The sequence below is a fragment of the Hemiscyllium ocellatum genome, unplaced genomic scaffold (genome assembly GCF_020745735.1).
Source record: "Hemiscyllium ocellatum isolate sHemOce1 unplaced genomic scaffold, sHemOce1.pat.X.cur. scaffold_3080_pat_ctg1, whole genome shotgun sequence".
Classification (NCBI taxonomy): Eukaryota; Metazoa; Chordata; class Chondrichthyes; order Orectolobiformes; family Hemiscylliidae; genus Hemiscyllium; species Hemiscyllium ocellatum.
In genome coordinates, this window is record NW_026868307.1 from 35,816 (window position 1) to 50,825 (window position 15,010).

At 51.4% G+C, this 15,010-nt stretch overlaps 1 protein-coding gene across 1 annotated transcript; it reads left to right on the plus strand.

Moving 5' to 3' along the window:
- The first annotated feature begins 5,886 nt into the window (after positions 1 to 5,886).
- On the plus strand, positions 5,887 to 11,104 carry LOC132812908 (gastrula zinc finger protein XlCGF8.2DB-like). The gene is made up of 2 exons (XM_060823033.1): positions 5,887 to 6,058; positions 6,852 to 11,104. The coding sequence occupies exon 2, from the start codon at positions 7,102 to 7,104 to the stop codon at positions 8,203 to 8,205; it is 1,104 nt and encodes a 367-aa protein (XP_060679016.1). The 5' UTR covers positions 5,887 to 6,058; positions 6,852 to 7,101; the 3' UTR covers positions 8,206 to 11,104.
- Positions 11,105 to 15,010: the final 3,906 nt, after the last annotated feature.

The window sequence follows — 15,010 nt, forward strand, 5'->3', positions numbered from 1 at the left end:
GTTCAATCCAGACAAATGTGAGGTGATGCATTTTGGAAGATCCAATTCTAGAGCGAACTAAACAGTAAATGGAAAAGTCCTGGGGAAAACTGATGTAGAGAGAGATCTGTGTGTTCAGGCCCATTGTTCCCTGAAGATGGCAATGCAGGTCAGTAGAGTGGTCAAGGCGGCATATGGCACACTTTCCTTCATCGGACGGAGTATTGAGTACAAGAGTTGGCAGGTCATGTTACAGTTATACAAGACTTTGTTTCGGCCAGATTTGGAATACCATGTACAGTTCTGGTCGCCACATTACCAAATGGATGTGGATGCTTTGGAGAGGGTGCAGAGGAGGTTCACCAGGATGTTACCTGGTATGGAGGATGCTAACTATGAAGAGCGTTTGAATAGATCAGGATTATTTACATTGGAAAGACGGAGGTTGAGGGGGGACCAGATTGAGGCCAACAAAATCATGAGAGGTAAAGACAGGGTGGATAGCAAGAAATGTTTTTCCCCAGAGTGGAGGACTCAGTTACCTGGGGTCATGAGTTCAAAGTGAGAGGGGAAAGATTTAAGATATGTATGGAAAGTTCTTTACGCAGAGGATGCTGGGTACCTGGAATGTGTTGCCAGCGGAGATGGTAGGGACGGGAACAATGGCGTCATTTAAGATGTATCTCAACAGATACATGAAAGGGCAGGGAGCAGAGGGATACAGATCCTGAGAAAATAGGCAGCAGGTTTAGATAGAGGATCTGGATCGGTGTAGGCTTGGAGGGCCGAAGGGCCTGTTCCTGTGCTGGAATATTCTTTATTCTATCGGGAAAAGACACCTGCCACTCACCTCATCAATGGCCCTCCTGATTTTACAAAGTGTTATAAAGTGTGCTGGACACTCAATGGAATAGAGGCTATTGTATTTGACTTTGATCTATCTGTGGCCATTGGGAAGATGTTTCCATTGGTAGGAGAGACCAGGAGCCGAGGGCACAGCCTTAGACCTTTTAGAACGGAGATAAGGAGAAACCTCTTCAGACAGAGAGTGGGGAATCTGGGGAATTCACTGCCACAGGAGGCTGGGAGGCCAGGTCACGGAGGGTATTTAAGACTGAAATAGATGGGACAAACATGATTTACCATCCGGTGTGAAAGGAGTGCACTTCCTCAGCTCCTGCAGATCTTTGGCCCGGGGAACGTGCAGTCCCAGCCTCAAACAGCATCGGTCCCACGGGAAGCAAAGGGAGCGAGAGCGGCCAGTCCGGCAGAAAGGAAGCCTCGCTCCCTTCCCGCTTCACCCACTGTCTTCGAACGGGGCACAATCCCCCCACGGGGCACGATCCCCCCCCCAGTCCTGGGTGGGATTCGCTGCAGACTTCAACTCCGTGCGATCACGTTGGGAAGGCGCCTGTGCGTCCGCAGGGTCGGCGATCGATTGAAGGCCTTGCCGCCCCCGGGGCAGGTGAGAGGCCTCTCCCTGGTGTGTGGAGGCGCCGGTGCGTCTGCAGGTGGGACAGCTGGGTGAAGGGCCTTGCCACACTCGGGGCAGGGGTACGGCCTGTCCCCGGTGTGGACCCGCCGGTGCCTCAGCAGCTTGGAGGACCCAATGAAGGCCTTGCCGGACTCGGGGCAGGAGAACGGCCTCTCCCCGGTGTGACCGCGCCGGTGGATCTCCAGCTCAGAGGGGACTCGAAACCCCTTCCCGCATTCCCCACACTTCCACGGTTTCCCCACGGCGCGGCCTCCCTCCAGGTTCGACGCTCCCTCTGACGTCCCACTCTGCTGCGGGGGGCCGGCTGGCTAACTCTCCGCTCCGGTAAAGCTCCCTCCACCCTCGAACAGTGGCATCTCAGTGCTTTACCAGTCAGATCTCTGGAAGCAGGCGGGACAATCCTCCTTCTCCACTCAAAAGATCGATAAAATTCCAGTCCCAATGAGTCAAGCTGGCTGAGGCAATTAGTTCAAGATATGCAGGTAAATCCTCCTGTGAAAGCCTGTCAATTAGAAAGTCATCGCTGTCAGTATCACGTAGAATCTCAGAGTTTAACAGATCGATTTCACAGAATATTCATTCCACGCCCATAACCCAAAACCTGTGAGTCTCCATCCCACACACTCTCTCCCTACTGCCGTACCTAATACGCTCCCTCCCAATTTTTCTGATTCCTGACATTTGGCAGATCTAGCTCCAAGAAAAGTTAAGAATTAGAACCCCTACAGTGTGGAAACAGGCCCTTCGGCCCAACAAGTCCATACCGACCCAACAAGTCCAGACCGACCCTGTGATGAGTATCCCACCCAGACCCATTCCCCTATATTTACCCCTGACACGTGCACCTAAGCTACACATCCCTGAACACTCTGGGCAATTTAGCACGGCCAACCCACCCTCACCTGCACAAGGTTGGACTGTGGGAGGAAACCGGAGCACTCGGGGGAAACCCACACGGAGAGTCGCCCGAGGCTGGAATTGAACCCAGGTCCCTGGCACTATGAGGCACCGGTGCTACCTGAGCCACCATGCCACCCTCATGCAGTTTGCTAACCTAGTTATCTGCCCCCCCCCGCCTCTCTTTCTACCATATTGACAGACCAAGATGTGGGGGGGGAGGGGAAAGAGAATCAGAGCAAGAACTTTGCTTTGGTAACAAGACCTAGAACATGCTCGCTCTGAGGATGACTGTAGTGGAGTCGATCAATACCCAAGTCAAACTGGAGGGACCCTATAGAGGAATACACTTACAGGACTCTGTGGATATAGAGAGGAATGAGTCTGACTAGATTCATCCACAGAGTCAGCATTGAGCCCAGTATTCTCCTGTCCTGTAACGGGTATGACTGGAAATACATGACATGTTGTGGTTCTGTTCGCCGAGCTGGGAGTTTGTATTGCAGACGTTTCGTCCCCTGTCTAGGTGACATTCTCAGTGCTTGGGAGCCTCCTGTGAAGCGCTTCTGTGATCTTTCCTCCGGCGTTTATAGTGGTTTCTCTCTGCCCGCTTCCGGTTGTCAGTTCCAGCTGTCCGCTGCAGTGGTCGGTATATTGGGTCCAGGTCGATGTGCTTATTGATTGAATCTGTGGATGAGTGCCATGCCTCTAGGAATTCCCTGGCTGTTCTCGGTTTGGCTTGTCCTATAATAGTAGTGTTGTCCCAGTCGAATTCATGTTGCTTGTCATCTGCGTGTATGGCTACCAAGGATAGCTGGTCGTGTCGTTTCGTGGCTAGTTGGTGTTCATGGATGCAGGTCGTTAGCTGTCTTCCTGTTTGTCCTATGTAGTGTTTTGTGCAGGCCTTGCATGGGATTTTGTACACAATAAGGACTGCACAAAACACTACATAGGGCAAACAGGAAGACAGCTAATGATCCGCATCCATAACACTACTATTACAGGACAAGCCAAACAGAGAACAGCCAGGGAATTCCTAGAGGCATGGCACTCACCCACAGATTCAATCAATAAACACATCGACCTGGACCCAATATACCGGCCACTGCAGCGGACAGCTGGAACTGACAACCGGAAGCGGCAGAGACAAACCACTATAAATGCCGGAGGAAACAACACAGAAGTGTTTCACAGGCGACTCCCAAGCACTGAGGATGTCACCTAGACAGGGGACGAAACGTCTGCAATACAAATTCCCAGCTCGGCAAACAGAACCACAACAATGAGCAGCCGAGCTACAAATCTTCTCCAAAACTTTGAATACATAACATGGCTACAACACTATGATATAACTAGAAATAATTATAAATCAAATTTATACAGTCGTAAATAAATACATATTGCATAGTAACACTATGATATATCCCTGTCCAGTATGACTTTTACTGTTCAGTTAAACGAAACTTGAAAGGGTTCAGAAAATGTTTACAAAGATGTTGCCAGGGTTTGAGCTATAGGGAGTGGCTAAGTAAGCTGGGGCTGTTTTCCCTGGAGCATCGGAGGCTGAGGGGTGACCTTATTGAGGTTTATAAAATGATGAGGGGCATGGATAGGGTGAATAGACAAGGTCTTTTCCCTGGGGTGGGAGAGTCCAGAACTAGAGGTGAGAGGGGAAAAGACATAAAAAGGACCTAAGGGGCAACTTTGTCAGTCAGAGGGTGGTGCGTGTATGGAATGAGCTGCCAGAGGAAGTGGTGGAGGCTGGGACAATTGCAACATTTAAAAGGCATCTGGATGGGAATATGAATGGGAAGGGTTTGGAGGGACGTGCTGGCACATTGGACTAGATCAATTTTGGCTATGTGCTCGGCATGCACCAGTTGCACATAGGGTCTCTTTGTGTGCTATACATCTGTATGACTCTCAATGCTGTCCAGGCGAGTCAGTGATGTTATAACAACAACACTGGACCAGCAATCCAGAGGCCCCAGGCAAATAATCTGGGCTCATGGGTTCAAATACCAGTAAAAACAAACCTTGGGGAAATTAAATTTATTTTTTTAAAATCTGAATTGAAAACTAGTCTCAGTCATTGAGAGAATGAAACTTTTCTGAAAACCCATTTGATTCAATAACGCTCTTCAGGGAAGGAAACCCGCTAGCATTAACTTGGTGCTGCCTGCATATGATGGCTCACGTGCTTGACTTTTAAAATGCCCCCTAAAGTCTGGCAATCCTCTTGTCTGAAGGGCAGTTAGGGACAAAAACATTGTTGGCCTTGCCAAAAAAAAAGCCCACATTCCATGAAGGAGTTTTTCTCGAATGTGACTTCACATCTGCGAATGGGTCACATCAGAACATCCAGACAAATAAGCACCAAAATGTCTGGTGCTGCAAGAGTACAGCAGGTCAGCCAGCATCTGAGGAGCAGGAGGTTTGATGTTTTGGGCATAACCCCTTGATTAGGAATGTGGGGTGGGCCCAAAGGGACTGAGAGATAAATGGGAGGGAGGTGGGACTGGGGGAAGGGAGCTGAGAATGCTATGGGTAGATGAAAGCGGGGGAAGAAGGTGACAGGTCAGACAGGAGGGTGGAGCAGATAGATGGGAAGGCAGATGGACAGGTGGGACAGTTCAAAAGAACAGTCCCAAGTTCGAGGGTTGTATCTGGGATTGGGCTGGAGGGGAGGGGGGGGGGGGTGTCGGAATGAGGAAACTGGTGAAATCAATATTGATCCTGTATGGTTGGAGGGTCCCAATGCAGAGGCATTCTTCCTCCAGGTATGAGGTGGCCTAGGACCCTGCAACCACATGGCATCAACATCGATTTCACCAGTTTCCTCACATTCCCTCCCCCCCCCCCCCCCCACCCCCCAACCCTCCAACTCAGCACCACCCTCTTGAACTGTCCCACCTGTCCATCTTCCTTCCCACCAATCTGCTCCACCCTGTCGCCATCACCCCCCCCAACCTGCATCTACCTTACCCCCAGCCCCACTCCCACCTTCCTATTTATCTCTCAACACCCTTTCCACCCCCCTCCGCAATTCCTGATGAAGGACACGAGAGAGACACAGAGACACAGACACAGCGATCTAGACCAATGCATCCAGCATATGCACCTTTCCTGAGTTCACCTCCTTTCACTTCACTTCCTACAAACCAACAGTTTAATCCCAAAATGAGAAAAGAAATGGAATAGGAGGGGTGAGAAGAGAGGGTGCTGTACTCACAGAGGTTGGTGCAGTCTGGGGTAACACTCAATCTTCATTCAGAGAGAGAGAGAGAGCAGCAGGAGCTCATGCTCCAACTTCCGCATTCAGACAATGAGGGGATGCTCTGATTGGTAGGAGGACCAGCCTTCCTTCCGGTCCTCCAAAGCTCCCCATTGGTCATGCCTCCCCGTGTCGAGGTGAAGGGAGGGGCGCGTTGGGGTTGGTGGAGGAGAGAGGTCACGTGGGCGTCACAAAGACCAGCGCCGCCGCGTGACGCACGGCGCGGTGGACCAATGGGAAAGGCTGGAACGCCGCACCGGCGGGCGCTCATTCCAATCAACGCGCGGCCTTCGTGATGACGGCGCTCCCTCGATTCACGTGACCGGTTGCTCCTGCACATGCGCCGTTACAGGGGGGCGGTTAAGGGGAGCTGATGTTGTGTTGGTCTGGAGGGTCCTTGTGTCCAGGAAGAGGTGAGTGTGGCTCAGTCAATGAGCATCAGTCAGACCCTGCTGGAGCATGGGGAGGGAGGTGGGATATTAGGTACAGCAAGAGTTAAAGAGTGTGTGGGATGGAGATTTACAGCTTTTTTAGGTAATAAGTCCCTTTCTGGACAATACTGGGGGATGGGTAATATCAGACACAGCAGAGTGAGAATTGAAGAAAAGTGTGTGTGTGTGTGTGGGGGGTGGTGGAGATTTGCAACACTTTTTAAAGTTAAAAATCACACAACTCTAGGTTATAGGAGAAAATGAGGTCTGCAGATGCTGGAGATCAGAGCTGGAAATGTGTTGCTGGAAAAGCTCAGCAGGTCAGGCAGCATCCAAGGAACAGGAGATTCGACGTTTCGGGCATAAGCCCTTCTTCAGGAATGAGGAAAGTGTCCTCATTCTTTCCTCATTCCTGATGAAGGGCTTTTGCCCGAAACGTTGATTTTTTTTTTTCCCTGCTCCTCGGATGCTGCCTGACCTGCTGTGCTTTTCCAGCACCACTCTGATCTCCAGCATCTGCTGTCTTTTTCGCCTGGAGGTTTTACTAGCTACCTGATGAAGGTGCAGAGCTCTGAAAGTTCAAACTTCTAAACAAATCTAATGGACTACAACCTGGTGATGTGATTTTTTTTACCTTTGTACACCCCAGCCCAACACTGGCATCTGCATATTGTAACTTGATTGTTTTAGGGAAGTTCTACAGAAACTAGAATGATCTGTTCTGAATTCCTGTTGTGTGCAGGCAGCAATGACTTTTGTAATCCCCTTTTCACAGGATATGAGAAGAGCAGCTTTGCAGGTAGAGCTTCCCAACTGAGTACCATGTGAAGGTCTGACAGAGCCCCTTGATTCGTGGGACAGGAGAGACGTCCCTCTTTCAGTCCAGAAGGGGAAAATTCTTTGAACGTTTTTGTCTGCTTCAGTAGGCTCTTAAAGTATCATCTTTACCTGAACCACACGGGCACGTGCCTGAGCCAGTTTGCCCACTGTGGGGAAAGGAAGTCTCAGGAGGCATTCCGCGCACCATGGAGAAACCGTGGAAGTGTGGGGATTGCGGGAAAGGATTCCGCTCCCCCTCCGTGCTGGAGATCCACCGCCGTGTCCACACCGGGGAGCGGCCCTTCACCTGCTCCGTCTGCGGCAAGGGCTTCACCCAGTCGTCCCACCTGCTGACCCACCAGCGGGTCCACACCGGGGAGAGGCCCTTCACCTGCTCCGTCTGCAGCAAGGTCTTCTCTGACTCGTCCCACCTGCTGTCCCACCAGCGTGTCCACACCGGGGAGCGGCCCTTCACCTGTTCCGTCTGTGGCAAGGGCTTCACCAAGTCGTCCAACCTGTTCTCGCACCAATGGGTCCACACCGAGGAGAGGCCGTTCAGCTGCTCCGTCTGCGGCAAGGGCTTCTCTCACTCGTCCCACCTGCTGACCCACCAGCGGGTCCACACCGGGGAGAGGCCGTTCACCTGCTCGGTGTGCGGCAAGGGCTTCTCTCACTCGTCCCACCTGCTCAAGCACTGGCGGGTCCACACCGGGGAGCGGCCCTTCACCTGCTCCGACTGCGGCAAGGGCTTCTCTCACTCGTCTCACCTGCTCAGGCACTGGCGGGTCCACACCGGGGAGCGGCCCTTCACCTGCTCCGTCTGCGGCAAGGGCTTCACCCAGTCGTCCCACCTGCTGCAGCACCAGCAGGTCCACACCGGCGAGGGGGTCTTCACCTGCTCAGTCTGCGGCAAGGGCTTCACCCAGTCGTTCACCCTGCTGACCCACCAGCAGGTCCACACTGGGGAGCGGCCCTTCACCTGCTCGTTGTGCGGCAAGGGCTTCACTCGATCGTCCACCCTGCTGCGGCACCAGCGGGTCCACACCGGGGAGCGGCCCTTCACCTGCTCCGTCTGCGGCAAGGGCTTCACCCAGTCGTCCAACCTGCTGCGGCACCAGCAGGTCCACACCGGCGAGGGGGCCTTCACCTGCCTGGTCTGCGGCAAGGGCTTCCCCCACTCGTCCGGCCTCCAGATCCACCAGTGGGTCCACACGGGGGAACATCCTTCCGATAGACCAGAAGTGCACATAATACAGAGGAACTTCGATTATCCAGAATTAGATGAACCAGCACGGTGGCTCAGTGGTTAGCGCTGCTACCTCACAGTACCAGGGACCCGGGTTTCATTCCTGCCTCAGGCGACAGACTGTGTGGAGTTTGCACATTCTCCCCGCGTCTGCGTGGGTTTCCTCCTAGTGCTCCGGTTCCGTCCCACAGTCCAAAGATGTGCAGGTCAGGGTGAATTGGCCATGCTAAATTGCCCGTCGTGTTAGGTACATTAGTCAGAGGGAAATGGGTCTGGGTGGGTTACTCTTCGGAGGGTCAGTGTGGACTGGTTGGGCCTGTTTCCACACTGTAAGGGATCTAATCGTCAAGCGACTGAAATACACCCTGCATGTGTCCTTTGGATAATCGAGGTTCCTGTGTATTCCAAAAGTGGCCTAACCAACGTCCTGTCCAGACCCCAACCCCTATACTCAGTGCTCTGACCAATAAAGTGATCTGCAGAATCTGCGGGACTTGCTTAATCCTGGGAGGTAAATCACGTGTTTCTCCTTCTCTTGCAGGTGGATCCAAGATTTCACTCTCTGTCCCATTGAGTCTCCAGTCAGGTCCTTCAGCTCAACTGGTCTCTCTCAGTATTTCTGACCCATGTGAGCCTCTACGCACCTCCCCTTCACTTGCTCACACTTGATTTCCCTTACAGCAGCATTCCCTTCAGTTCCTTTCTCCCTGACGTCTGTATCCAGCTTCTCCTTAAATGCCGTCCACCTCGACCTGCTACTGTGGGGGTCATTCCCGCTGCAGACAGAGGTCTCTCCTTTGTAACCTCTTCAAAAGATTTACCGCTGACTTCCCCCTTCAGTCTTTTCCATTTCTGGGTCTCCCCGCTGTTGCGAAACTTGGAATGGTTCAGAAAATATTTACAAGGATGTTGCCAGGGTTGGAGGATCTGAGCTACAGGGAGAGGCTGAACAGGCTGGGGCTGTTTTCCCGAGAGCGTCGGAGGCTGAGGGATGACCTTATAGAGGTTTACAAAATTGAGGGGCATGGATAGGATAAATAGGCAAAGTCTTTTCCCTGGGGTTGGGGAATCCAGAACTAGAGGGCATAGGTTTAGGGTGAGAGGGGAAGATATAAAAGAGACCTACAGGGCAACGTTTTCATACAGAAGGTGGTGTGTGTACGGAATGAGCTGCCAGAGGATGTGGTGGAGGCTGGTACAATTGCAACATTTAAGAGGCATTTGGATGGGTATATGAATAGGAAGGGTTTGGAGGGATATGGGCTGGGTGCTGGCAGGTGGGACTAGTTTGGGTTGGGATATTTGGTCGGTACGGACGGGTTAGACCGAAGGGTCTGTTTCCGTGCTGTACATCTCTTGACAAAGCCTTGTCTGAGGGTGAAATGTTGTCATTCCGGTTGATGCGAGTGGTCCCCTGTCTGTTGTCCTTTTTGTTTCCTTTCTCGGAAAGGATGTCGCGGACATGGGCAGCGTTCCCGAGCCCCGCTCCGGAACGGGCTGTTCCGTCCTCTTCCAGCCCGCGGGGTTGGGGGGGGGGGAAGGGGCAGCTTGAGTGTATTGGGAGAGTGGGCCGTTCACCGGGAGGGTGCCAATGGGACGGGAGAGCGGTACCGGTAATGGGGCGAGGGGGAGATGCCTCAGACCGCCAGAAACACTGGGGCAGCTGCTCGCGTGCTCCTTTTGGATCTCACAGCACAGGGAGGCCTTTCATCTGATTACCTCCCCGTCTCGGTCTCTCTGGCTCTGTCTCTGGCTCTCTGTCTCTCTGTGTCTCTCTCTCTGCGTCTGTCTGTCTCTCTGAGGTGACAGCGGATTCCAGCGTATTGCTGCTTGCTGGGTAAACCTGTTTTTCCTCTGTTTTCCCTCTCTCTCTCTCCTGCTCAAACCCCTGACCTTCAGGCCGCCCCTGACCTTGTCACTATCAGTGAATAGGGAACAGCTTTTCTTCCTCCACCTTATCTGAACCTATCACAATCTTCCCCACTTTCACCAGTTGTATCTGTGTGTGACCCTCTCTTTCTGTGTCTCTTTCTCTCCTAAGCCCCCTCCCTCACCACATCCCATTTACCCACCCCTCCTGTCATGCTCCCACTTTCAAACGGTCTCGTTGTGTTTTCACTGCCTCCTCCCCATCATTTCAGTCAAGCACCTCATCTCACGCTTAGAACCCCTGCAGTGTAGGAGTAGGCCCTTCAGCCCATCCAACCCACACCTCACCCAGACCTCTGCCTGTAACCCTGCAATTCCCATTGGCTAACCCACCTAGCCTACACATCCCTGGGCACTATGGGTAATTTAGCATGGCCAATGCCCCCTAACCTGCACATCCCCAATCACTATGTAATTTAGCACGGCCAGTTCACCCAAACCTGCACATCCCTGGATAGTATAGGACAATTTAGCATGGCCAATTCACCCTCACCTACACAACCCTGGACACTATAGGTAATTTAGCCTGACCAATCCACCCAAACCTGCACATCCCTGGATACTATAGGACAATTTAGCCTGGCCAATCCTACACTAAGGGTGGATTGGCCATGCTAATTTACCCATAGTGTCCAGGGATGTGTAGGTTAGGGTAGATTGGCCATGCTAAATTACCCAATCCTACATATCCCTGGGTACTGTTAGGATAAAATAGGTTAAGGGAGGGTGGAGCTATAGCTGCTGTTTGGGGAATCAAAACTGTAGCTGTAGCTGCTGCTTGGGAAATTGAAACTGTTGCTTACGTGGCCAGCTCAGCTGCCAACGCCCAAATGAGCTCAATAACAGGGAACGTCGAGCAAACGCGAAATGTCCTAATAGGGCAATGCTTAGTAGCTCCGCGAAGCTCTGCTTAGCAAAGAGTATATCAGGAGCAGATTTGGGAGGGGAAGGCAGAACGTGCCTTCTCCAGTGAATGCATGGTGATTCACTGTATCAGCTACGATTCTGCAATAAAGCCTGCTTGTGCCAAACAATTGAGCGTCTGTTGTCTCTCCTCCTAAAACGAACATGCAAGGACAAATTCCATCCTAACAGTACTATGGGTAATTTAGCATAGCCAATTCACCCTCACTTACGCATCTTTGGATTGTGGGAGGAAGCCGGAGCACCCGGAGAAAACCCTCGCAGGCGCAGGCTGGAAATGTGCAAACTCCACACGGACAGTCGCCCCTGAGGCTGGAATTGAACCCGGGTCCCTTGGCGCTGTGACCACTGAGCAACCCCTTATAATCTGCCTGCGTTAAGTTCTTTTTGTCACCTGGAGGAATGTTACAGGGGGGAGCGGGGTTTAAGTCTTTTCTGAGCTGAGAGAGGACACAGGAGATGCTCCTCATCATGGTTTCATGTGTCACGTTGCATAATTCTTAGATTTTACATGTAAATGTCTAGTTGGGGTTAGAATTCTTGTAAATATAGACAAACGGAAACACTTGTTGAGACATTTCACCAAACCCCAAGTAGGCAATTGACATGCCCGCCCCTGAAAAGAGAACCTTTCGTGGGGTCAGAGTTGACATTGAGAATAGCGAAATGAACACTGTCCCCGTCGTGTTTGTATTTTTGCTGACAGAAGGGCAGTTTGCAGTCAGCAGGACCTGTGGGACTACAGGCTGCGGGCCAGGTCTGCGCTCGGGAGCGTAAATCCCAACGGGAACCAGAGGCGTTGCTAACGTTTAAGCCAGCTGAGTTTAGCAAGAAAAGGCTGCGACCCTGTGCTTGAACTGATCAGCCGAAACTTTGGGCGTAGCCAAGGAGATCTGAAGGCGAAGCTCACGGGAGGGTCTCCTTTCTCAAAAAAACCAGAAAACATGAGGGATACCAGGAAGAATTCCGCTGAATTCCAGAGAGCTGTGGCATGCCGTTGATTTGGTACAATGAGCTTTTAATGTGAACTCTCATGAGGGAGTGCAAACAAACTCGAGTTGAAATGTAGCTCCGTAAAGTGTTGTGTAACAGTCATAGCGTTGACCGTTGTTGAACGTTTTGATGCGGTCCAGTTTTTCTTTTGTTTTTTAAAGATGAGATGATGTTTTGTGGTTTTTGGATGGGTTGGGTACAGAGTGGGAGGTAGGGTGGGCTGGGATCTTCCATGTTGATGGGATTTGACAGTGAATTTTGCTTCGTCAATTATTCAGACTGTGTGCCTGGAGAGAGGGAGGGTCTGACCCTTGGGAAGGGTGCTGGCGGGGTGTGGGCGGGAGGTGAACCTTTGCAATGTCCAATCAGAAGGCTAAGTGTTAAGATAACAAGAGCCGATATTTAGCAGTCGATAAGTGCAACATGTAAGCAGTTTGTTCATATGCAGCTCAAAGGCTGTCCCCAAAGTTAAACTTAGTATGGCGCCTACCCACTCAATCCAGTTACCCACCCCATTTCAGGGTGGATATGTGAACTATCACTAATTTTGGTTCTTCTAACGAATAAAACATTTAAACCTAGCTGTTCAGGAAAGCAAACAAGTTTAAAACTACAGCCATGCTGCAGTTAAACTCAATAGACTTACTCAGAGCAAAATACATGTTCCCTGAAAGTAGTTGAAAGTTAACATAGTTGTATTAGATGTCGGAATATCTGTTTAAATGGAGCCGTGAGCTTTCCCAATGTAGACAGGGCTCCTCGAAACGTGGCAGTGTCCCCCCTGCAGCTGCAGAGCGAGACAGGAGAGTTTGTTTTTGTGAATGAGCAGTTGTAGCGCGAGGTGGCTGTTGCTTGGTGACGGTGAGGCTCCTCCGGCCCCGCCCATCCCCCCGTGCAGACGTCACGCGGGGGTGAAGGCGGTTGGGAGGAGAAGTCGCTCGAGCGGGGAAGCGGCGGCCGTTAGGAAAATGGCGCCGTGCGGCCCGGGGCAGACCCCCGTCACTGGTCACCGCCGCCTTCCTGGTGCAGCTGCTGTGTCACGGCCACACCGGCCGGCTGTACAGCAGGCAGGAGCCGGTGACCATTCTGGAGGCGGATGGGGTTAAGGGCCTGTTTGGGAACTGGTCGGCCGCCTGGGTGGTGGAGTTCTACTGGTCGTGGGGCGGCCCCTGTGTCAACTATGGGGCCACCTGGAAGGTACTGGGCCCGGGAGGTGAAAGGTGAGGCAGGTTGTGGGGGGGACGGAGGGGAAGGAATGTGGGTCCTGTCATAGTCACATTTTACACTCACTTTCCATCTGCTTTTACTGGCGCTTGTGCTGTTTACCCTTTGCTGTTACTTGTGCAATTGCTGAGGGTAGTGTGTAAATACTAGTGAAGGATACTATGCACCAGCATGTATATGTTCCTCAGTTATTGTAGGGGCAGGACCTGTTGAGAACGGTTAGTAAAGCAGGTTGTGCACTAAGCCTTGTTAACATGGATATGTTCATTGGAAAAGTTGACTTTTTATTATTTAGAGTCGTAGAGATTTTCAGCACGGAAACAGATCCCCTCAGTCCAACCTGTCCACGCCAACCAGATATCCTACATTAATCTAGTCCCCATTGCCAGCACTATATCCCTCTACACCATTCCTATTCATATATCCATCCAGATACTTTTTAAAGGCTGTAATTATACCAGCCTCCACCACTTCCTCTGGCAGCTCATTCCATACACACACCACCCTCTGCAGGGAAACATTGCCCTTCAGGTACCTTTTATATCTTTGTGGCCTCACCCTAAACCTATGTCCTCTAGTTGTGAAGGTCACCCCAACACGGAGAAAAAGACTTAAAAACATTGCTTTTGCATTTGTTTGGCTGCTCAATCAAATATCGAGACACATGGGGGAAAAAAATATCGCTCTGCCCTTTTTGATCTTCGATAGACATTTGGAAACAAAATCTGTCAATAACACCAGCATTGCTACAGGGCATATTGTGTACACTCCTCAGTGTCAACAAGCAGGGCACATGTTTGCCAATGTCATCAAAACATTGGGCGTGTTCCTCATTGTCGGCAGGAAAGGGGCAAAATCTACTTTTGATGGATAAATAAGGATCACTGGAGGACCGGAAGGAGACTTGTCCTCCTGCCATTCGGAGCTCCCCTATTGGTGAATGCGGAAGTTGGGCCATGAGATTCTGAAGCTCCTGCCCCATCTCTCTCTCAATGAAGATTGAGCTTCACTCAGACTGCAGCTTCCTTCCTCTGTCCAACATCTGTGTGTACAGCATTCTCTTTTCTAACCCCTTTTTCCATTTACGTTTCATTCTGGGGTTCAATTGTTGACTTGGAGCAACTGAAAGGAATGGGAGTGAATCCACGAGGGGACAGACTCTGGAAAAGTTAGTCCAAGCCTTTGTCTCAATTTGCAAAATAGACAGGCAGGAGACTGGAAGAACGCAGCAAGCCAGGCAGTATCAGGAGGTGGAGAAGTTGAGGTATGTGTGTAACCCTTGTTCAGGATTGGGGGTGGGTATAGGGAGAGCTGTTGAACAAGGGTGTGCTGGGGGCAGGGGGATGAAGTGAGGATAGGTGGAGACAGGTAGAGGGTACAATAGACAATAGGTGCAGGAGTCGGCTCTTCTGCCCTTCGAGCCAGCACCACCATTCATTATGATCATGGCTGATCATCCTCAATCAGTATCCTGTTCCTGCATTATCCCCATAACCTGGTTGGTGAATGGGAGGAAGGAATCTAGTTGGCAGGGAAGAGTGAAAGGGGCTGGGAAGTGAGTTGGGGGATGGGATGGGAGATTATTTGAAATTGGAGAACTCAGTGTCGAGTCCTCCGGGCTGTGGACTGCTCAGACAAGATGAGGTTTTGTTCCTCCAATTTGTCAGAAGGGGAGTGGGAAGGGGCATTAAAATGGATGGAGACTGGGAAGTCCGCTCAGCCTCTGTGGACCCGGCTGTGATGCTCGGCAAACCATTCCCCAAGTTTACGCTTGGTCTTCATGATGTAGAGACGATCAC